This window comes from Nerophis ophidion, linkage group LG23 (genome assembly GCF_033978795.1).
Source record: "Nerophis ophidion isolate RoL-2023_Sa linkage group LG23, RoL_Noph_v1.0, whole genome shotgun sequence".
NCBI lineage: Eukaryota > Metazoa > Chordata > Actinopteri > Syngnathiformes > Syngnathidae > Nerophis > Nerophis ophidion.
Window position 1 is genome coordinate 20,671,541 of NC_084633.1, and position 23,906 is coordinate 20,695,446.

The following is a 23,906-nucleotide window of genomic DNA, read 5'->3' on the forward strand; positions in this document are numbered from 1 at the left end:
GGCAAGACACTTGACCCACCTGCTCCCAGTGCCACCCACACTGCTTTAAATGTAACTTAGATATTGGGTGTCACTATGTAAAGTGCTTTGAGTCATTAGAGAAAAGCGCTATATAAATATAATTCACTTCACTTCACTTCCATAACTTGAGTTGATTTATTTTGGAAAACCTTGTCACATTACTTATTGCATCACAACAAAATTAGGCATAATAATGTGTTAATTCCACGATTGTATCGTTATTGGTAATTAAAAGTTGGACAGTAGATAAATAGTACTTTATTGATTCCTTCAGGAGAGTTCCTTCACAATATCGGATATTGGCAAAAAAGCTCTAGTTGTATCGCATGTGACAATGTGTGAATATTTCAGTGAATATATGTTTCTATTGAAGCGCGTCTACTGTGGTCATGAGTACACCGTCAGCAATCTGAAGTTTGCACGCCACGTGGAGCCTGACAATGAAGTCATTCAGAAGAAGCTTGCTTGGGCAAAGGTATCTATTGATGACTCTATTGTAACATCCGTCACATGACCACTGATTCTGCTACGTGTTTTTGATCGTAGGAGAAATGCAGCAATGGAGAACCTACCATCCCATCCACTCTGGAAGATGAATTCACCTTCAACCCATTTATGAGAGTCAAGTACGTCGATGAGTATTTCTCTGGCATACACACAATAGTTTGGTTGCAGACACACATGCTTATATTTTCTATTCAGAGAGAAGGCGGTACAAGATCATGTCACACAGACCAATCCCATCGAGACGATGAGGCGTCTCCGCAAGGAGAAGGACGGCTTCAGGGTGCCGAAGGAGTGATGCTCAGCACACACTGACGCTGCTGCAATATCGACAAACAATAACGACTTTCTGCTAATCATCACTCACTCGTAACCAAAGCACACACTTTGTTTAATTCCAATGCAAGGCAAAAGGTAAGCAGTCATTTTGGAGTAAATGTTGTGTTTTAAAGGAATATGGCCATTGAATTACTGCTTTACATGAGGAAAATAGTTGAGATTGTAAATATTGATGTACAAAAAAAAAATTCTTTATATAGTTTAAACTATGTGTTCTTTTAAAGTCTTAAGTCTTGAAGTAATACGTTTCATCTAGTAAATGCTTTGTATACTGATTTGTTGTCTGCATTAAATGTTCCACACACTGAATGGTATTTGCATGTAAACTGCCCTAAAATACATGTTCTTAAGAAAGAATATACAAACCCCGTTTCCATGAGTTGGGAAATTGTGTTAGATGTAAATATAAACAGAATACAATGATTTGCAAATCCTTTTCAAGCCATATTCAGTTGAATATGCTACAAAGACAACATATTTCATGTTCAACTCATAAACTTCATTTTTTTTGCAAATAATAATTAACTTAGAATTTCATGGCTGCAACACGTGCCAAAGTAGTTGGGAAAGGGCATGTTCACCACTGTGTTACATCACCTTTTCTTTCAACAACACTCAATAATTGTTTGGGAACTGAGGAAACTAATTGTTGAAGCTTTGAAAGTGGAATTCTTTCCCATTCTTGTTTTATGTAGAGCTTCAGTCCTTCAACAGTCCGGGGTCTCCGCTGTCGTATTTTACGCTTCATAATGCGCCACACATTTTCCATGAGAGCTAGGCGGGCCAGGAAAGTACCCACACTCATTTTTTAAGAAGCCACGCTGTTGTAACACGTGCTGAATGCGGCTTGGCATTGTCTTGCTGAAATAAGCAGGGGCATCCATGGAAAAAGACGGCACTTAGATGGCAGCATATGTTGTTCCAAAACCTGTATGTACCTTTCAGCATTAATGGTGCCTTCACAGATGTGTAAGTTACCCATGTCTTGTTCACTAATACACCCCCATACCATCACACATGCTGGCTTTTACACTTTGCGTCGATTACAGTCTGGATGGTTCGCTTCCCCTTTGTTGAATATTTCCAAAAACAATTTGAAATGTGGACTTGTCAGACCACAGAACACTTTTCCACCTTGCATCAGTCCATCTTAGATGATCTCGGGCACAGAGAAGCCGGCGGCGTTTCTGGATGTTGTTGATAAAGGGATTTCACTTTGCAAAGTAGAGCTTTACCTTGCACTTACAGATGTAGCGACAAACTGTATTTATTGACAGTGGTTTTCTGAAGTGTTCCTGAGCCCATGTGGTGATATCCTTTAGAAATTGATGTCGATTTTTGATACAGTGTCGTCTGAGGGATGGAAGGTCACGGTCATTCAATGTTGGTTTCCGGCCATGCCGCTTACGTGGAGTGATTTCTCCAGATTCTCTGAACCTTTTGATGATATTATGGAGCGTAGATGTTGAAATCCCTAAATTTCTTGCAATGTCACTTTGAGAAAGGTTGTTCTTAGACTGTTTGACTATTTGCTCACACAGTTGTGGACAAAGGGGTGTACCTCGCCCCATCCTTTCTTGTGAAAGACTGAGCATTTTTTGGGAAGCTGTTTTTATAGCCGATCATGGCACCCACCTGTTCCCAATTAGCCTGCACACCTGTGGGATGTTCCAAATAAGTGTTTGATGAGCATTCCCCAACTTTATCAGTATTCATTGCCACCTTTCCCAACTTCTTTGTCACATGTTGCTGGCATCAAATTCTATTATGTGCAAAAAAAAATAAAGTTTATGAGTTTGAACATGAAATATGTTGTCTTTGTAGCATATTCAACTGAATATGGCTTGAAAAGGATTTGCAAATCATTGTATTCTGTTTATATTTACATCTAACACAATTTCCCAACTCATATGGAAACAGGGTTTGTACATGAATATACTTGTTGGTCACAAAAAACATTCATGAAGTTTGGGTCTTTTATGGATGTATTATAGGTCGACTGAAAATGTGAGCAAATCTGCTGGGTCAAAAGTATACATACAGTTAAAGTGAAGTTAAAGTACCAATATTTGTCACACACACACTAGGTGTGGTGAAATGTGTCCTCTGCATTTGACCCATCACCCTTGATCACCCCTTGGGAGGTGCGGGGAGCAGTGAGCAGCAGCGGTGGCCACGCCCGGGAATCATTTTTGGTGATTTAATCCCCAATTCCAAGCCTTGATGCTGAGTGCCAAGCAGGGAGGCAATGGCTCCCATTTTTATAGTCTTTGGTATGACTCAGCAGGGGTTTGAACTCGTAACCTATTGATCTCGGGGCGGACACTCTAACCACTAGGCGCTTTTGGTAGCCATCCACAAGCTTCTGGTTACATTTTTGACCACTCTTGACAAAATTGGTGCAGTTCAGCTGCGAAGACACTGGCCATTTCCCTGTGACGTCACACAGTGCTGCCAATGTAAACAAACAATGGGAATACCACAGCAAGATATAGCGACATTAGCTCGGATTCAAACTCGGATTTCAGCGACTTAAGCGATTCAACAGATTACGCATGTATTGAAACAGATGGTTGGAGTATGAAAGTATTGAAGAAGAAACTGAAGCTATTGAGCGAATAGCTATTGACGCTATTCATAGCCATAGCATGGCCGAATAGCTGCGTTAGCATGGCCGGTAAAATGTGCGGACCAAACGATCAGGACTTTCGCATCTTTTGACACTGGAGCAACTTAAATCCGTCGATTGGTAAGTGTTTGTTTCGCATTAAATGTGGGTGGAAGGAAACGTAATATTGTTGCAAATGCATCTGCAGGTTATCCAAACATCTCTGTGCCATGTCTGCTTTAGCACCGCCGGTAAATAGCATGTTAGCATCAATTAGCGTAGCATGTTAGCATCGATTAGCTGGCAGTCAACATCAACAAAACTCACCTTTGTGATTTCGTTGAGTATCGTTGCAAATGCATCTACAGGTTATCCATACATCTCTGTGCCATGTCTGCCTTAGCATCGCCGGTCAAATGTGGAGACACTCTGGTACATTCAATGGGGGTCTGGCGGCAGATTTCTTGCCAGTGGTGCAACTTGAATCCCTCCCTGTTAGTGTTGTTACACCCTCCGACAACACACCCACCAGGCATGATGTCTCCAAGGTTCCAAAAAATATTCAAAAAAATTAAAATAACAGAGCTGAGACCCGGTGTTTGTAATGTGTTGAAAATGAAAATGGTGGGTGTGTCCTCGGTGACGTCACATTCTGACGTCATCGCCTCCAGCGCGATAAACAGAAAGGCGTTTAATTCGCCAAAATTCACCCATTTAGAGTTCGGAAATCGGTTAAAAAAATACATGGTCTTTTTTCTGCACCATCAAGGTATATATTGACGCTTACATAGGTCTGCTGATAATGTTCCCCTTTAAGTATTTTACAGGTGGTAATGTCCTTAGGTACACTAGTTGCAATATGTTTCCCGAGCTTTGCGCCATTGAACTTACGCTGTATCAGAGCGTGGGACTCACGCTACGAAGGTAAAGGTGATGTCCATCCTGGAGGACAAGTACTTGGTGATTGAGGAGCAGAGTAAACATGCCTTCGATGTGGACCCTGCAGTACCTCACCGGGTAAGACAAACACATTGGGCAATTAAAAACTTTTGGTTTTATTTGTTGAAAATATATTTGTACAATGATTACATGAACTATTTCCAAATGACTTCAAGTGTCACATTTAAAAAGGAATGATGTACATAACTGAAACTGGCATTTGCATCTCATCTCCGACTAGGATGACTGAAGCCGGGGATCAGAACCTTCAGGATGCCGGGACGGCCACTCTACCGACTGAGCCACGCCGTCCCTAGAAGGCTGTCAGTCATCACCACTTCATCGTGAGCCCGTTGGTCATCTTCTCCACGGCGTGGTAGCGCGTGTGCAGCAGCTCTTTGGCGCGCTCCTCGCCCACGCTGAGCAGCCAGGACTGGTACAGCTCGGACACGCGACAATCCTCCTCCGGCGCTTGGGCTTGTTCCGCCATGTAAAGCTCCTCCACTTTCTGGAGGAACTCCTTTGGGTTTTGACCCGGGGACGGCTTCACCTGCCCGCCTCCGTTGAGGCACCCTGCGGGATTAGTCGACAGTTGAGGGTGAGTCCATAACGTGATGCTCCGTGTGACCGTTAAGTTGAATGTAAGATTACAATGAAGGTATTGCAATACGATCCTGTTTTGAAAAAATATCCTTAGAGGCGTCAAGGAGTGGCTCAAGTAAAAAAAAAATATATACCGTATTTTCTTGAATTGCCGCCGGGTATATAGTATGCACCTGACTAGAATTACTGCCGGGTCAAAGTCGTTTTGCAAAATGATTAGCGCATGCTTAGTATTATCAGGATTAACGCCGGGTCAAACTCGTTTTGCAAAATATTATTTTTATTAGCGCACGTCTAGAATTTCCGCCGGGTCAAACTAGTTTCGCCAAATAATTAGCATATGCCTAGAATTTCCACCGGGTCAAACTCGTCACGTCACGAGTGACACTTCACCTGACATCATTTTCAAAATGGAGGAGGCTGATTTCAATATTTTGAAATCGCATAAAGGGAAGAAGATTAAGAGCTATTCAGTAGGATTTAAGGTCCAAGCTATTGAATATGCTAAAAAGAACAGTAAGCAGCTATGTTGTATTACTATACCGTAGCTGCGTGTGTCAAATATGAGTCATTAAATGACTCCCGCCTCCTGGTGGTAGAGGGCGCTAGTGATCCTTCTTGCGACTACTCGGCTGCAGAAGAAGTGACAACAAGCAGCAAGAGTGAGCAGCGATCCTTTATTTTTTCCTCTCGCTTGCACTTTTAACATGGAGGATTACATATCTAAAATGAAACTGTTTTCTAAACTGGACTTTCACTCTAAGCAGGAGGTAATAAAGGTAGATTTCCATCGAGACAGACAGACTTTTAAAACTGAAGAAAGATAAGGAAGACTTCTATAAACAAGTTATCGATGCTTTTGATCAGAAGGAGCTGTGCACGGACTTTACTTATAAATAAAGGTAAGACCATAATAACTTCTTTATTAAATGTGCTTTTCATGATGGTATCCTTACATCACACTCAAATTTATAAGCGCAGGCCTAAATTTACCGCATGCCTTTGGTAAGCGCCGGAGTGAGAAGAGGTTTTAAAATAATTAGCTCCCCGACGGCAATAAAAGTAAATACAGTATATACATCCTACTCCCATAATCCCATAGAGCATGTGTCAAACTCAAGGCTTTCCAAACATGTTTTTGTGTAAATAAAAATACTTAACTTTACAGCAAACTACCCATCAAATTAATAAAAAATGACAATACATTTTTCTGTTGTTCTTTTTTGCAGCATATTTAGATTTAGACTTCATATTTATTGTCATTCAAATTTGAACTTTACAGTACAGATCAGAACGAAATGTTGTTGCATTATCTCATGGTAGTGCAGGATGAAAAAAGATGTATTTCTATAAATGGGGAAAAAAAAATTGTACCGTTTTTTTGCGTTAAAATTGACTGAGCTGCCAGTTTTTCTACTGTAAATTCTACGGTTGTTGTTTTTAATGGTGTATTACTGTAAATGGAAAGGTGATACGTTTTGTTTTTACGGCAGAAAAACTAGCAGGAAAGTTGCCAGTTGTTGTCCCGATACTAATTTTAGTACCGGTACCAAAATCATTTTTGATACTTTAAATAAAGGGAACCACAAAAAAATGCATTATTGTCTGTATTTTAAAAAAAATTCTTAGGGTACATGAAACATATGTTTATTATTGCAAGTTTGTCCTTAAATAAAATAGTGAACATACTACACAACTTGTCTTTTAGTAGTAAGTAAACAAACAAAGGCTCCTAATTAGTCTGCAGTAACATATTGTGTCATTTATACACCTATTATTAAGGACAAACTGTAAAAATGGATTATTAATCTACTTGTTCATTTACTGTTAATATCTGCTTACTTTCTCTTTTAACATGTTCTATCTACACTTCTGTTCAAATGTAATAATCACTTATTCTTCTGTTTAATACTTGACATTAGTTTTGGATGATACCACACATTTGGGTATCGATCCGATACCAAGTAGTTACAGGATGATACATATTGGTCATATTCAAAGTCCTCATGTGTCCAGGGACATATTTCCCCAGTTTATAAACATAATATACATTTAAAAAAAAACAAAAGAAGAAAAATATGGACATAATCATAGTAGTTTCGACTCAATACACTCCTGTCTATGGTATCATTACAGTGGATGTCAGGTGTTGATCCACCCATGGCGTTTGTTTACATTGTGACGCCGGTGAGCTACGGTGTGTAGTGAAGCATATTTAGCTATTCCTTGTAAGAAACTTACTTTATTTGTCAACACGGAGACAAGGATTAGCGATTTAGAAGTAGCTAAAACACTGTCGACTGGGGCCGGTATTTAAATGTCTTAAAGCACATCTTCCTGAGGGCATTTCAGTGTTATAACTTCACCTTTGTCTTGACTTTTTAAGCCAAAATGGGTCCGTTCTCCCTTTTCTGTCTACACACTCTCTGCTTGTAAGTACTCAGTGATTGTGCGCTGCCAAACATGCTCCTCTGCTCGTAAAACCAGCAATGACACAATGTGACGACGACAGGGGCGCGGGTACTTTTCAGAGGCGGTATAGTACCGAATATGATTCATTAGTATCGCGTTACTACACTAATACCGATATACCGTACAACCCGAGTTGCCAGAATAAAAAAAATAACTTGTACTGTTTTTCCATGAACGGTATAATGGAAAAGCTGCAATATTTTTATGTAAAAAAAAAAAAACACAACTCCAAAAACAGTGGCACTGTTTTTCCATTTACCGAAAAATGTAAAAAAATGACAATATATTTTACAGTAAAAAAAAAATTGTAAATGTAAAGTTTTTACTGTCTACTTAAAACAATTTGTATAATTATTAATGAAATCCGTAGGCAAATTCATACATTATGTTCTGTAACAAGCAGCCTTGTGGCCCTCACTGTAAACCACTTTGACATTCCTGCTCTGGAGGAACTGAAACTGAATTGCCAAGCGACAGCCTCAAAAGCATTAGAGAAGACGCACACCTGGAAGTTACGTTTTGCTTGGGGATCAAATACAAACGTGCAACTGTTAAGGTTTTATTGTTGATTTTTCTGTCTGCCTCCGTCATTTTTCAGAAGGTAAACATACAAATTCAGCAATACTGTGAAGTGAATGATATTTATATAGCGCTTTTCTCTAGTGACTCAAAGCGCTTTTACATAGTGAAACCCAATATCTGAGTTCCATTTAAAGCAGCGTGGGTGGCACTGGGAGCAGGTGGGTAAAGTGTCTTGCCCAAGGACACAACGCCAGTGACCATGATGGCGGTTTGAATGGAAAATCGTGTTTGAGTAGTGAGGTGAATTATTTTTATATAGCGCTTTTCTCTAGTGACTCAAAGTACTTTTACATAGTGAAACCCAATATCTGAGTTCCATTTAAAGCAGTGTGGGTGGCACTGGGAGCAGGTGGGTAAAGTGTCTTGCCCAAGGACACAACGGCAGTGACTAGGATGGCGGAAGCGGGAATCGAACCTGGAACCCTCAAGTTGCTGGCACGGCCGCTCTGCCAACCGAGCTATACCGCCCAATACTGATTCCCTCTACTGTTTAGCGTAGCATTATTGCCAAGTGGAAGGGAAGGTTTTGTGTAGCGTGCAACATTCCTACCTGAGGGACAGGCCATGACCTCCACAAAGTGGTACGGCGACTTTCCCCTTTTGAGTTTCTGCACCAGATTCTGGATGTTGCGAAAGCCGTACGTGGAAGCGAAACTCAGAACAACTGCGCCGTCCTTCTCCAACGTAACCTCCTGGAAGTCCTTGTTCCTGAAGAAAGAGCATGGAAGAATAAGCTCAAAGACGACTTTATTTACAGTCGTGGTCAAAAGTTGACATACACTCCAATCATTTCTACAACTATTTAGTTTTTTGTGATGGGAGCACATACTTGTTGGTCCCAAATAACATTCATGAAGTTTTGTTCTTTTATGAATTTATTATGGGTCTACTGAAAATGTGAGGGTCAAAATTATACATACAGCAATGTTAATATTTGGCAAGTTTCACTGCAAGAAGGCGCTTTTGGTAGCCATCTACAAGCTTCTGATTGAGTTTTTGACCACAAAATTGGTGCAGTTCAGCTAAATGTGTTGGCTTTCTGACAATCAATTAATCAATCAATGTTTATTTATATAGCCCTAAATCACAAGTGTCTCAAAGGGCTGCACAAACCACAACGATATCCTCGGTAGAGCCCACATAAGGGCAAGGAAAAACTCACCCCAGTGGGACCTCGACCGTGATGACTATGAGAAACCTTGGAGAGGACCACATTAGTGGGCAATCCAAACCCCCTAGGGGACGGAAAGCAATGGATGTCGAGCGGATCTAACATGATATTGTTTGGTGTCTAACATGATATTGTTTGGTGTCGGTTCACAGTGTGGCGCATGTTTGTAGGAGTGTTAAAGTTGTTTATATCACAACTCTTGACGGCGTGGTGCAGTGGGAGAGTGGCCGTGCGCAACCCGAGGATCCCTGGTTCGAAAACCTCCCAATAGTACCATCCTCGTCACGTCCGTTGTGTCCTGAGCAAGACACTTCACCCTTGCTCCTGATGGGTGCTGGTTAGCGCCTTGCATGGCAGCTCCCTCCATCAGTGTGTGAATGTGTGTGTGAATGGGTAAATGAGGAAGTAGTGTCAAAGCGCTTTGAGTACCTTGAAGGTAGAAAAGCGCTATACAAGTACAACCCATTTATTTATTTATTTATTATATTGTGGAAGTCCAGTCCATAGTGAATCTAACATAACCGTGAGAGTCCAGTCCAAAATGGATCCAATTTAATAGCGAGAGTCCCGTCCAGAGTGGAGCCAGCAGGACGGATGTTGTTATAGTGGATGTTGTCATTATTGTTATTTTTTTTTTAATCAATGCATACTATTTTCTGGAATGTTGGTGTAAATGTGAAAATAATTGCAAAAAACATGCATTAAATGTGTTATTATTACTATAATTGTTAATTATTATTTCTTCAGCATACACGTTTAAGTCAGGACTTTGTTGGGAAGGCCATTCTAAAACCTTCATTCTCGCCTGATTTAGTCATTCCTTTAACATGTTTGCTGGGTATTGTGGCCAAGCAGCTCCATTTTGGTTCATCTGACATCACACGGACAAAGATAAGACCTTCTGTGGTCAGATGAAACCAAAATGGAGCTACTTGGCCACAATACCCAGCAATATAGTTTGTAATATTTACCATTAATTTGTTAATTAATCAATAATTTATGTTAGCTACTTCTCTTTGTTTATAATGTATATTTTCTGCTGGATTTACTCTTTATTTTATGCTGTGGCTGTCACACATACTGTAATAGTGTACATGGTTATATTGTATATATTATATAATAATATACTATGGCCCTGCCATGAGGTGGCGACTTGTCCAGGGTGTACACCGCCTTCTGCCCTAGCTGAGATAGGCACCTGCGCCCCCTATCACCGATTGTGAGAGTTAGTGATGTCCAAGTAGTTTATAGAAAGTGAAGAGAGACAGGCGGTATAGCTCGGTTGAACTTGAGGGTTCCAGGTTCGATCCCCGCTTCCGCCATCCTAGTCACTGCTGTTGTGTCCTTGGGCAAGACACTTTACCCACCTGCTCCCAGTGCCACCCACACTGCTTTAAATGTAACTTAGATATTGGGTTTCACTATGTAAAGTGCTTTGAGTCACTAGAGAAAAGCGCTATATAAATATAATTCACTTCAATATGTTTGGAGGAGAAAAGGTGAGGCACACAAAACCTACCGTCAAGCATGGTGGTGGTAGTATTATGCTCTGGGCCTGTTTCGCTGCCAATGGAACTGCTGCTTTACAGAGAGTAAATGGGACAATGAAAAAGGAGGACTACCTCCAAATTCTTCAGGACAACCTAAAATTCTCAGCCCGGAGGTTGGGTCTTGGGCACATTTGGGTGTTCCAACAGGACAATGACCCCAAACACATTTCAAAAGTGGTAAAGGAATGGCTAAATCAGGCTAGAATTTAGGTCTTAGAAAGTTCTGACTTAAACGTTTGGACAATGCTGAAGAAACAAGTCCAGGTCAGAAAACCAACACATTTAGCTGAACTGCACCAATTTTGTCAAGAGGAGTGGTCAAAAACTCAACTTGCCAGAAGATTGTGGTCGGCTACCAAAAGCCATCCATATTTTTGGTATGAACATTATTATGTAAACTCCTAGTTATTGTTTTTTTGTTTTTCGTTGTTGCTATTTTTGTATTAGAAAAAGTTATCATTGATCATGTTACCTACTCAGTGGCCCAGTGGTTAGAGCAGGGGTCGGGAACCTTTTTGGCTGAGAGAGCCATGAAAGCCAAATATTTCAAAATGTATTTCCGTGAGAGCCATATCATATTTTTTAACACTGAATACAACTAAATGCGTGCATTTTTAAGTAAAACCAACATTTTTTGAGTATAATAAGTCTTTTATTCTTTTTAATAACATTATTCTAAAAGTTAACCAATAATAAATATAATACTTCCTACCATTAATGCGACATCTTGAAAAACGGAAAAGACTTGTAAAACTCCACCGTGTACGATGGGAAGCGACATGAAGGTGTCTGTTTCTTTGATCTCTTGAGATCCAAAGGACGATCTTGTCTTGACCCGAGATCTACAAAGCGGAGAGGTTAGGCACCTTTTCTTTGAACCCTTTTGTGACCGAGGGCAACGGCTGTTTACGACCCCCTTTCCCCTTAGAAGCGGCTGTTGCCATGCGATCAGGGAAAGTCTAAATAAAAGAGAAGGCGTGCAATCCTTTCGTCAGAGCGTGGGACGACACTGTACAGGTGTACGCGCTCTCCTCATTGAGCTAAATTGAATCCTGTCTCTGTTTAATTCCTTGCTTCTTGTCTGTTTAATAGATGTCATCGGTGTTTGAACCTGACAGTCCTTCACAAGTGTACAGTGTTTCCCCCAGAAAATGTGTTAGTTAAGGTGGTGTCTCTCCAGGGGAAAGGGGGTGTCACCCGGGAGGGCAATAGACTACAGAATTGAATAACGTGAACTTAAACAAGTTGAAAAACTTAATTGGGGTGTTACCATTTAGTGGTCAATTATACGGAATATGTACTGTACTGTGCAATTTACTAATAAAAGTTTCAATCAATCAATCAATCAATCAAAAGACTGTGGTGAAGTAGGCCGGCTTCGTCGCGTGATATATCTCGATATGTTTTCCGTAAAGTAAAAACAAAACAGTCCTAGTTACCTGAGATACTAGGTATGTCATTGTTTTGACTTAGTAAATATTGATTTACTAAAACAAAATAATGACTAAGTCAAATTAATGACTCAAATAAGCATTTGTAATAAGAGTTTGAAAAAAAAAAAAAGAGTTGCAAGTGGGGCCACATGCTGACATATGCTTAATTTATTACAGCATTTGGGAAGCCTGTAGTTGATTTTTATTATGTAAATATATTTTTATCAACATGTGATAGCAGGGACCCTGCCATTCAAAACTAGACTGCTACAATACTTAAAAAAAAGTACAATAGCAATAGGATAGACTATTCATCCCTGAACACCATGGAGTTTATGTAGGCTTTATGATGCACTTACATTATTATATCAACTATAAGAGACAACAACTTTTCATTTAACATAATGTCCTTTTTTGCTGTTTCAACACAGCTCAATTAATACAGAAAAAGGTAAATTGAAATAACTTCATTTTTAACTGTAGGTCAATAACGCTTGTCTTTCTCTGACAGACAGGGCTTTGCTGTCCGTAACACACACACTGCAAAATTAGCTAACGTTAAGCTAAAAGCTAATTAGCCTTCACCTAAAGGACTGCTAGCAAGCTGAGCCGCCGCTTATATTTCTAGAACGTCAACGGGCTAATATTGATGTTACTAGTAGTTGACTGGGAGGTGTTTATTATAATTTGGGGAGAGTCCGCTGCATTATGCTCACCTGCTAAACAACTTTCTGCTCAGTCCACTGTCGCTCCTCTCTGACTCCACGCGTTCGGAATACTCTCTGCTGATTGGCTGTTACCGCTCTGCGTGTAACCAATCAGATGGTTGTGTGGGTGGGACAATGCTGGGTGCTGCATGGACGTATTGACAGAGGCAGAACTAAACTGAGCAGCTTGTTAAGACTTTAGTTTAGGCGGTGGTTCTTTGTTGTGAAGGTGGCTGCCTTAGCAACAAAGTGCTGTGGGAAACCCTGAGTGTATGTTAACTTTTGACCACGACTGTATTATTTAAAAAATAAAATTAAAAAAAAAGGCCCACCTGAGACTCTTATAAGTGAGTTCCTTGACCTCCTCGCCAAATATTTGCTTGGCAGCGTAGGTGAAGACGTGATGAAGGTACCCACCTGAGCCGCTCCCGGCGTGGCTCAGGAACTCGTCGTCTCTCACGCTACTGAACCTGGACATGAGGTAAAGCTGACAGGCTGCACCATCTAGTTCAAAACACACCACCTGAACTTACATTGTATCTAAAGGCGCAGCCTGGACGTCACTGAGAGACACATTTTCCTCTTCGAGCATTCTCTGGACTTCACCTATGATGGCGAAATGATGTTTCACATTCACGTAACACAAACAGTGCTGAGATAAGACCAGTACCAGACGTGATGACGCAGTCCACTTCTCTGCTCTCAGCGTCGTTTAAGTAGAAGTCTGACCTGGACGCCTCCAGTTTCTTATCGAAACAGGGCATCACTGCCACGTGGTAGATCTGCTGCGGACTCAGACCCTGACAAGGTTGGCAAGTATGGATATATCAGATTGTAGGTGGGTTTATTTTGTACCTTTTGTTTTATATTTCACTGTTTGTTGAATTTTTTTTGCGTTTTACTTGATTGTAAAATATGTCAATCGAAAGGGGGTGTGACATTCATTAAAAGGGGGTGTGACATTCATTAAAAGGGGGTGTGACATTCATATTTTTGTCAATATTCAGTGTTTTATCCTTCATAGAAAAAATGTAAAATTCCATTACGTTTTTTAAGGCGGTCTGTCACGTTTTTAGCATTCAATCAGACATTATTGTGAAGTTTTGTATTAGTGTCCCTAGACACATTTTTTTCTCTAAATGTGCCCCCCCGAGTCAAAATAATTGCCCAGGCCTGGTATAGAAGTAGATCTGTATTCCTACTTGTTGTTCTGCAAAGTAGCCTTTGACCAGCGAACCCATCATCTGCTGAGGGGAGCGAGTGGTGCTGATGTAAGGAAGGACAAAGTCGCCATGTGTCTTCTCCGCGTAGCAGATCCAACCTTAGCCAAACACACCAAGCCTGGACCATTCCAATGTTGACCAGAGAGGTTTGTGTCTTTTAGAGGCCTCACCTGGACATGCTGACGTCAACATGGGCAGGGCTTTGTTCTTCTGAAAGCGCTCCACGAACTCTCGCTGGCTCTCCAGCAGGCTGAAGGTCCGACTGAAGCTCGTGTCGAACACGTAGTGAACACCTGCGAAGCAAGAGTCCGGCCCTCCATTGAAATACACCACCTGGGGACTTCAGGTAGATACACTCTATTGCCAAAAGTATTTGGTCACCCATCCAAATGTCCTAGTCAGGTGGGCCGGCCACAGGTGTATAAAATCAAGCACTTAAGCATGGAGACTGTTTCTACAAATGTGTGAAAGAAGGGGCCGCTCTCAGTGATTTCCAGCGTGGAACTGTCACAGGATGCCACCTGTGCAACAAATCCAGTTGTGAAATATCCTCGCTCCTAAATATTCCAAAGTCAACTGTCTGCTTTATTAGAAGAAAAGTGAAGAGTTTGGGAACAACAGCAACTCAGCCACCAAGTGGTAGGCCAGGTAAACTGACAGAGAGGGGTCAGTGGATGCTGAAGCGCGTAGTGCAGGGGTCGGGAACCTTTTTGGCTGAGAGAGCCAAGAATCCAAATACTTTCAAATGTATTTCCGCAAGAGCCGGATAATATTTTTTCAAACACTGAACAAAACTAAACGCCTGCATTTTTAAGTAAGACCAACATTTCTAGATTATAATAGCTCTCTTATTCTTTGTAATAACATTGTTATTCTGAAGCTAACCGCTTGCCTGTATCGGTTGGGGACATCTCTACACTGCTGATCCGCCTCCGCTTGAGATGGTTTCCTGTGGACGGGACTCTCGCTGCTGTCTTAGATCCGCTTTGAACTGAACTCTCGCGGCTGTGTTGGAGCCACTATGGATTGAACTTTCACAGTATCATGTTAGACCCGCTCGACATCCATTGCTTTCGGTCCCCTAGAGGGGGGGGTTGCCCACATCTGAGGTCCTCTCCAAGGTTTCTCAAAGTCAGCATTGTCACTGGCGTCCCACTGGATGTGAATTCTCCCTGCCCACTGGGTGTGAGTTCTCCTTGCCCTTTTGTGGGTTCTTCCGAGGATGTTGTAGTCGTAATGATTTGTGCAGTCCTTTGAGACATTTGTGATTTGGGGCTATGTAAATAAACATTGATTGATTGAACTTGACTGGCCTGCCCAGAGTCCTGACCTGAACCCAATAGAACACCTTTGAGAGCCAGGCGTTCTCCACCAACATCAGTTGCGCTTTTGGAAGAATGGTGGAAAATTGCTATAAACATACTCTGCAACCTTGTGGACAGCCCTTCCAAAAGGGTTGAAGCTGTAATAGCGGCAAAAGGGTGGACCCAGATCATATTGAACCCTATGGCACTTCAAGTTCATATGTGAGTCAAGGCAGGTGGCCAAATACTTTTGGCAATATGGTGAATCAAAATGAATCATCTAAGGGAATAGAATCACTGATGTCAAAATAACTGTTATGACACAAGTGCTGTGTTTTTTAGAGAAGAAATCTGCTGCAAAATCCCAAGTGTTGAAAGACTCACCAAGGCCTTTGAAGAAAGAGGTGAGTCTCCTCCCGGCGTCGCCGCTGCTCAGGCCGTAGAACGCGGCGAGGGAGGCTCTGGACTGCGGCGAAACCGACACCACCACCACCACCTTCTTCTCCACCTCGCTCACCTGTGGTAGGAGCATGTCAGTACAGCAGGGGTGTCCGAAGGACATTTTTTTAACGGCCCCACGGCACATTTGAAAAATAAGTTTGAAAAAAATGAAAATATAAAAAGTGGTATAAAAGAGCAAATGTAAAATGTAACATTCTGCAATGTTTACTCTAATAACACAAAGCTGCCATGCAGGCGGTTTCTTTCTTTAAAAAAATAATAAGCGAATCAAAATCAATGTCGTTATACATTATTGACCTTTTCGAGGCTCCAATTACGTCACATTAAATATTCCACTTTGAGATATTTTTGTGGGGCAAATGTTGGATATTTTGTGTTTGCCGTATAAAAAACTGAGCTGTTTTTTTAAAGAATAGCCTAAAACGAACAAACAAAAAACATTAACAACAAAAAAACGTATAATTGACGAACAGATTTGAGGTTGATCTCGAGACCGTTGTGTTAAAAGTAAACAGTAAAAAAAATATATATATATAATTTTTTTTTTTAACAATGTAATGAGTAGGACCGTTTTGGACCAGTGTGCTTTGTTTTTTAAGTGTCATTGCACAAAAAATAATAGTGAATTAAAATCAATGGTGTTATGAGTTTTTGACCTTTTTTACAGCTCCAATTATTATATAATCTCAAATATTCTACTTAAAAATTGTATTGGGTGAAAATACTGCATATTTTGTGGGGTTTTTTTCCTCCATAAAAAAACATTGTTTTCTTTGACAAAAAGAGCATACAACTTAAAAATTTAAAAAAGTCATATTGACAGATAGACCTAATGTTGATCTTTCTGTGTGGAGTTTGCATGTTCTCCCCGTGAATGCGTGGGTTCCCTCCGGGTACTCCGGCTTCCTCCCACCTCCAAAGACATGCACCTGGGGATAGGTTGATTGGCAACACTAAATTGGCCCTAGTGTGTGAATGTTGTCTGTCTATCTGTGTTGGCCCTGCGATGAGGTGGCGACTTGTCCAGGGTGTACCCCGCCTTCCGCCCGATTGTAGCTGAGATAGGCGCCAGCGCCCCCCGCGACCCCGAACGGGAATAAGCGGCAGAAAATGGATGGATGGATGAAACCTAATGTTGATTTAAAGCAGGAGTCAGCAACCTTTTTGAAAGCAAGAGCTACTTCTTGGGTACTGATTAATGCGAAGGGCTACCAGTTTGATACACACTTCAATAAATTGCCAGAAATAGCCAATTTGCTCAATTTACCTTTAATAAATAAATCTACATATATATAAAAAATTGGGTATTCTGTCATTCCGTCGTACATTTTTTTTTCCTTTTACGGAAGGTTTTTTGTGGAGAATAAATGATGAAAAAAACACAATTGAATGGTTTAAAAGAGGAGTAAACGGGGAAAAAAATGAAAATTTAATTTTGAAACATAGTTTATCTTCAATTCCGACTCTTTAAAATTCAAAATTCGACCGGAAAAAAGAAGACAAAAACTAAATAATTCGTATCTTTTTGAAAAAATTAAAAAAATAATTTATGGAAAATCATTAGTAATTTTTCCGAATTAAAAATAATTTTAGAATTTCGATGACATGTTTTGTTAGAATATATAACAAATTGGACCAAGCTATATTTCTAACAAAGACAAATCATTATTTCTTCTAGAATTTCCGGAACAAAATTTTTTTAATAAATTCAAAAGACTTTGAAATAAGATTTACATTTGATTCTAAAGATTTCCAAGATTTGCCAGAATATTTTTTTTTAATTTTAATCATAATTAGTTTGAGGAAATATTTCACAAATATTCTTCGTCGAAAAAACAGAAGCTAAAATGAAGAATTACATTAAAATGTATTAATTATTCTTTGCAATAAAAAAAAAAATACTTGAACATTGATTTAAATTGTCAGGAAAGAAGAGGAAGGAATTTAAAAGGTAAAAAGGTATATGTGTTTGAAAATCATAAAATCATTTTTAAAGTTGTATTTTTTTCTCTAAAATTGTCTTTCTGAAAGTTATAAGAAGCAAAGTAAAAAAAATAAATGAATTTATTTAAACAAGTGAAGACCAAGTCTTTAAAATATTTTCTTGGATTTTCAAATTCTATTTGAGTTTTGTCTCTCTTAGAATTAAAATGTTGAGCAAAGCGAGACCAGCTTGCTAGTAAATAAATACAATTTAAAAAATAGAGGCAGCTCACTGGTAAGTGCTGCTATTTGAGCTATTTTTAGAACAGGCCAGCGGGCGACTCATCTGGTCCTTACGGGCGACCTGGTGCCCGCCTTGGTGACCCCTGATCTCGAGATTTAAAACTTGAATAATAATACTGAATAATGACACATTTTTAACATTTTATTTTTACCAAAACCCTTTGGAGTCCCCGGGATCAAGCCTGAGTGGAGGCCTAAATGTATCTTTTGTATTCATATATTGTATTGGTTTTTCAAATAAATGGCCCCCGCTTGCTTTTTCAGTGTACGGCCCTCAGTGGAAAAAGTTTGGACACCCCGGTGTACAGTAACTACGCACGGACGTGATACAAACACACAAAACCCACTTTGTTGTTGCGCAGCACTTTGAAGAGCTCCTCGTGGCTTTGCTGCGTGATGAGGACGCTCTCGGCCGAGGTGATACAGCCGCTGCAGGCCAAGCAGTCGTTCAGGGTGATCTTTGCCTTCTCCAGCTTCTGTTTCTGGCCCTCCTTGGAGCAAAAATGTACGTCATAGCACCGCTCAAAAAGCATGATTGTGTACTACAACCAAGGTCAACTCACTTGGTTAATTTGTACATAGCTGCCATCATCTTCTATCTGGATTTTGGCCACAGATTTGCCTTGTTTCTTTTCCACTTTGACAGGTTTGACACATTCCTGCAAAACAGAACAAAAATATAGTATCAGAGCATCTTATTGGCTCCTCCATTGGCTTCTCTGAGAGACACTGGCCTTCACCGCACCCCTCCGACTTTCAGGTATGACTTTATAATCTCACTAAAACACTAGTAACACAATAAGCAGATAAGGGATTTTCCAGAATTATCCTAGTAAATGTGTCTAATAACATCTGAATCGCTCACACTGCTGTCGCCTGGAGCCGTCGCCTTTTTTTTTTTTTTTTTAGCGCCTCCACCCGTCGACTGGTGCTGAAGAAAGGCGCGGGGCCGACCTTCAGGTTGTACAGGTACGACCATATAATCTCACTAAAACACTAGTAACACAATAAACAGATAAGGGATTTTCCAGAAATATCCTAGTAAATTTGTCTAATAACATCTGAATGTCTCCCACTGTATGGTATTTCTTTTTTTTAGTCCTTCACTCCCACTTTCCTCATCCCCGAATCTTTCATCCCCGCTCAAATTAATGGGGAAATCGTCGCTTTCTCTGTCCGAATCGCTCTCACCGCTGGTGGCCATGATTGTAAACAATGTTCAGATGTGAGGAGCTCCACAACCCGTGATGTCACGCGCACATCGTCTGCTACTTCCGGTACAGGCAAGGCTTTTTTATTAGCGACCAAAAGATGCGAACGTTATTGTGGATGTTCTCTACTAAATCCTTTCAGGAAAAATATGGCAATATCGCAAAAAGATCAAGTATGACACATAGAATGGAGCTGCTATCCCCGTTTAAATAAGAAAATCTCATTTCAGTAGGCCTTTAATCCCACTCCTTTTCGTACATGATGTAAAGTGAAATAAGTTCAAAAATAAACTAAAGAAAGAAAGAGACCAACGCAACGGGGTGGAGGCGGCATAGCTCGGTTGGTAGAATAGCCGTGCCAGCAACATGAGGGTTCCAGGATCAATTCCCACTTCCACTATCCTAGTCACTGACGTCGTGTCCTTGGGCAAGACACTTTACCCACCTGCTCCCAGTGCCACCCACACTGTTTTAAATGGAACTTAGATATTGGGTTTCACTATGTAAAGTCCTTTGAGTCACTGGAGAAAAGCGCTATATAAATATAATTCCTTTCACACTTCACAATACGGGCTTCACGGTGGCAGAGGGGTTAGTGCGTCTGCCTCACAATGCGAAGTTCCTGCAGTCCTGGGTTCAAATCCAGGCTCGGGATCTTTGTGTGGAGTTTGCATGTTCTCCCCGTGAATGCGTGGGTTCCCTCCGGGTACTCCGGCTTCCCCCCACCTCCAAAGACATGCACCTGGGGATAGGCCCCTCCCACCTCCAAAGACATGCACCTGGGGATAGGTTGATTGGCAACACTAAATTGGCCCTAGTGTGTGAATGTTGTCTGTCTGTGTTGGCCCTGTGATGAGGTGGCGACTTGTCCAGGGTGTACCCCGCCTTCCGCCCGATTGTAGCTGAGATAGGCGCCAGCGCCCCCCGCGACCCCGAAAGGGAATAAGCGGTAGGAAATGGATGGATGGATGGACTTCACAATGCGGTAGAAAATAAGTACATTTAAATTGATAACACGGCTAATTATTACAGAAACACACAAACGGTTTTAAGAGAATAAAAATGACTATTAATGAATGATCCATTCAAGTAACTAACTCTGCATGACTCAGCAAGCTTCAACGTCTGGTGGCGCAGTTAAGTCGATGCTCGCACGTCCCAGCAAGGAAGCAAACAGTTCAGGTTTACTTAAAAAAAAAGAAAATACTTAACATCTTTATGTCAGTGACCGAACATGACTTTGTCTCACATGAGAGTCAAGGAGGAACAAGCCCGGCTTACATCACGTTATCGATCGATCAGTAACGTCGACGATATAACGGCTGATATGAGTTTTCGCTGTGTTTATCTCGCACACACACATTAGTTTCACAAAACACAACTAAAAACATGTCCGAGCATGTGTTAAAAACCTGAGACGGAGTGATGAAATCGTCGAGATCGGTCAACTGCAGTACGCCGCTGAAACGAGACGCCATGTCTGCTGCCGTAAAGCGGTCCGTTGTTTACTTTTTGTGTCGTAAATTGTACTGCAGCTGAGGGACTGATCCAGGGGTCGGGAACCTTTTTGGCTGTGAGAGCCCATTTTCTACCGCTTATTCCCTTTCGGGGTCCCGGGGGGCGCTGGCGCCTATCTCAGCTACAATCGGGCGGAAGGCGGGGCACACCCTGGACAAGTCGCCACCTCATCACAGGGCCAACACAGATAGACCGACAACATTCACACTCACATTCACACACTAGGGCCCATTTAGTGTTGCCAATCAACCTATCCCCAGGTGCATGTCTTTGGAGGTGGGAGGGGCCTATCCCCAGGTGCATGTCTTTGGAGGTGGGAGGAAGCCGGAGTACCCGGAGGGAACCCACGCATTCACGGGGAGAACATGCAAACTCCACACAGAAAGATCCCGAGCCTGGATTTGAACCCAGGACTGCAGGAACTTCGTATTGTGAGGCAGACGCACTAACCCCTCTGCCACCGTGAAGCCCTAACAGCAGCCATGCATTGGCCGGGAATCGAACCCGGGTCAACTGCTTAGAAGGGAGCTATGCTAACCACTATAGCACCAATACCTGACCGCTGTGAGAGCCACGAAAGCCAAATATTTCAAAATGTATTTCCGTGAGAGCCATATCATATTTTTTAACACTGAATACAACTAAATGCGTGCATTTGCTGTGTTGGAGCCACTATGGATTGAACTTTCACAGTATCATGTTGGACCCGCTCGACATCCATTGCTTTCGGTCCCCTAGAGGGGGGGGGTTGCCCACATCTGAGGTCCTCTCCAAGGTTTCTCATAGTCAGCATTGTCGCTGGCGTCCCACTGAATGTGAATTCTCCCTGCCCACTGGGTGTGAGTTTTCCTTGCCCTTTTGTGGGTTCTTCCGAGGATGTTGTAGTCGTAATGATTTGTGCAGTCCTTTGAGACATTTGTGATTTGGGGCTATATAAATAAACATTGATTGATTGATTGATTGATTTTTAAGTAAGACCAACATTTTTAGAGTATAATAAGTCTCTTATTCTTTTTAATAACATTGTTATTCTGAAGCTAACCAATAATAAATCAAATGTCATGTCTGTTGATCATGTTTTCGTTTGGCCATGTGCTGTTTGTCCTTTGGACTCTTTAAGTTCCTGTTTTTTTCCACTCCCTTCTCTGGTTTCCTTGGTTACTCATTTTGTCCACCTGTCTCTGGTGGATAAAACGCCCGCTCACCTGCTTCCCGAGCACTAATCAGAGGCAGTATTTAAGCTTGTCTTTGCCAGTCAGTCGCCCTGTGCTGACTTGTTTCATGCCTTGCCATAGTTTCGTACTCCAAGTAAGTTTTGTTTGATTTATGTTCTTAGTCTGTTTATTCTGGGGCGGTTCAGCTCGGTTGGTAGAGTGGCCGTGCCAGCAACTTGAGGGTTGCAGGTTCGATTCCCGCTTCTGCCAACCTAGTCACTGCCGTTGTGTCCTTGGGCAAGACACTTTACCCACCTGCTCCCAGTGCCACCCACACTGGTTTGACTGTAACTTAGATATTGGGTTTCACTATGTAAAGCGCTTTGAGTCAATAGAGAAAAAGCGCTATATAAATATAATTCACTTCACTTCTTTAGCCCAAGTTGTTTCTCAGCTGTGAGCGATTTTTGTTTGTATATTTTTTTTAGTTAAAATTAAATCCTGTTTTTACCTAAATGCCATGTCCCGAGTAGTCTGTCTGCCTTCCTGGGAGAACGACCCCGCAGCAAGCTGCAACCCCCCACCCCCATCGTGACATAAAATACTTATTACCAATTATGCGACTTCTTGAACAGGTGCGGTAGAAAACGGATGGATGGATATAAAACTCATTTGTATACTGTAGCCTTTAAATAGACTCCCTTTTTAGACCAGTTGATCCGCCGTTTCTTTTCTTTTTCTTCTTTTTCTTCTATGTCCCACTCTCCCTTGTGGAGGGGGTCCGGTCCGATCCGGTGGCCATGTACTGCTTGCCTGTGTATCGGCTGGGGACATCTCTGCGCTGCTGATCCGCCTCCGCTTGGGATGGTTTCCTGCTGGCTCCGCTGTGAGCGGGACTCTCGCTCCTGTGTCCGATCCGCTTTGGACTGGACTCTCGCGACTGTGTTGGATCCATTATGGATTGAACTTTCACAGTATCATGTTAGACCCGCTCGACATCCATTGCTTTCCTCCTCTCCAAGGTTCTCATAGTCATCATTGTCACCGACGTCCCACTGGGTGTGAGTTTTCCTTGCCCTTATGTGGGCCTACCGAGGATGTCGTAGTGGTTTGTGCAGCCCTTTGAGACACTAGTGATTTAGGGCTATATAAGTAAACATTGATTGATTGATTGATATTTTTTCCCTAGTCTGTTCAATTTTAATATTGAAGATGTTAATTTCTTTGTTGAAAAACGTTCCAAAAAATATATGAGGGCAGTTTTAGTGAAATAATATTGTCCGGGCATGGTGGAAGAGGGGTTATCCATCCATACATCCATTTCTACCGCTTATTCTCTTGGGGGTGGCGGGGTGCGCTGGTGCCTATCTCAGCTACAATCGGGCAGAAGGCGGGAATTGATTGATTGATTGATACTTTTATTAGTAGATTGCACAGTACAGTACATATTCCGTACAATTGACCACTAAATGGTAACACCCCAATAAGTTTTTCAACTTGTTTAAGTCGGGGTCCACGTTAATCAATTCCTGGTACAAATATATACTATCAGCATAATACAGTCATCACACAAGTTAATCATCATAGTATATACATTGAATTATTTACATTATTTACAATCCGGGGGGTGGGATGAGGAGCTTTGGTTGATATCAGAACTTCAGTCATCAACAATTGCATCAACAGAGAAATGTGGACATTGAAACAGTGTAGGTCTTATTTAGTAGGATATGTACAGCCAGCAGAGAACATAGTGAGTTCACATAGCATAGGAACAAGTATATACATTAGAAGTACATTTGAGTTGTTTATAATCCGGGGAGATGGGATGTGAATGGAGGAGGGTATTAGTAAAGTGTTGAAGTTGCCTGGAGGTGTT

At 41.4% G+C, this 23,906-nt stretch overlaps 2 protein-coding genes across 3 annotated transcripts in view; one reads left to right on the forward strand and one right to left on the reverse strand.

The window, feature by feature from the left end:
* hagh (hydroxyacylglutathione hydrolase) overlaps nt 1-1,173 on the forward strand; it is a 52,929-nt gene extending 51,756 nt beyond the window's left edge. For both annotated transcript variants that reach the window (XM_061885203.1, XM_061885204.1), the window contains exons 7-9: nt 395-496; nt 568-647; nt 724-1,173. In XM_061885203.1, coding sequence (XP_061741187.1) covers nt 395-496; nt 568-647; nt 724-823 — 282 coding nt within the window. In that variant the 3' untranslated portion in view covers nt 824-1,173. The remainder of the gene's footprint in view (nt 1-394; nt 497-567; nt 648-723) is intronic.
* A 3,335-nt stretch (nt 1,174-4,508) lies between these two features.
* narfl (nuclear prelamin A recognition factor-like) lies at nt 4,509-20,923 on the reverse strand. Its single transcript, XM_061885202.1, has 11 exons — nt 20,768-20,923; nt 18,708-18,803; nt 18,492-18,635; nt 15,841-15,973; nt 14,323-14,445; nt 14,132-14,250; nt 13,600-13,729; nt 13,463-13,535; nt 13,262-13,399; nt 8,619-8,776; nt 4,509-4,984 (listed from the first exon to the last, which is right to left on the reverse strand). Exons 1-11 carry the CDS (start codon nt 20,831-20,833, stop codon nt 4,743-4,745), a joined length of 1,422 nt encoding a protein of 473 aa, XP_061741186.1. The 5' UTR covers nt 20,834-20,923; the 3' UTR covers nt 4,509-4,742.
* Between the last annotated feature and the right edge of the window lie 2,983 nt (nt 20,924-23,906).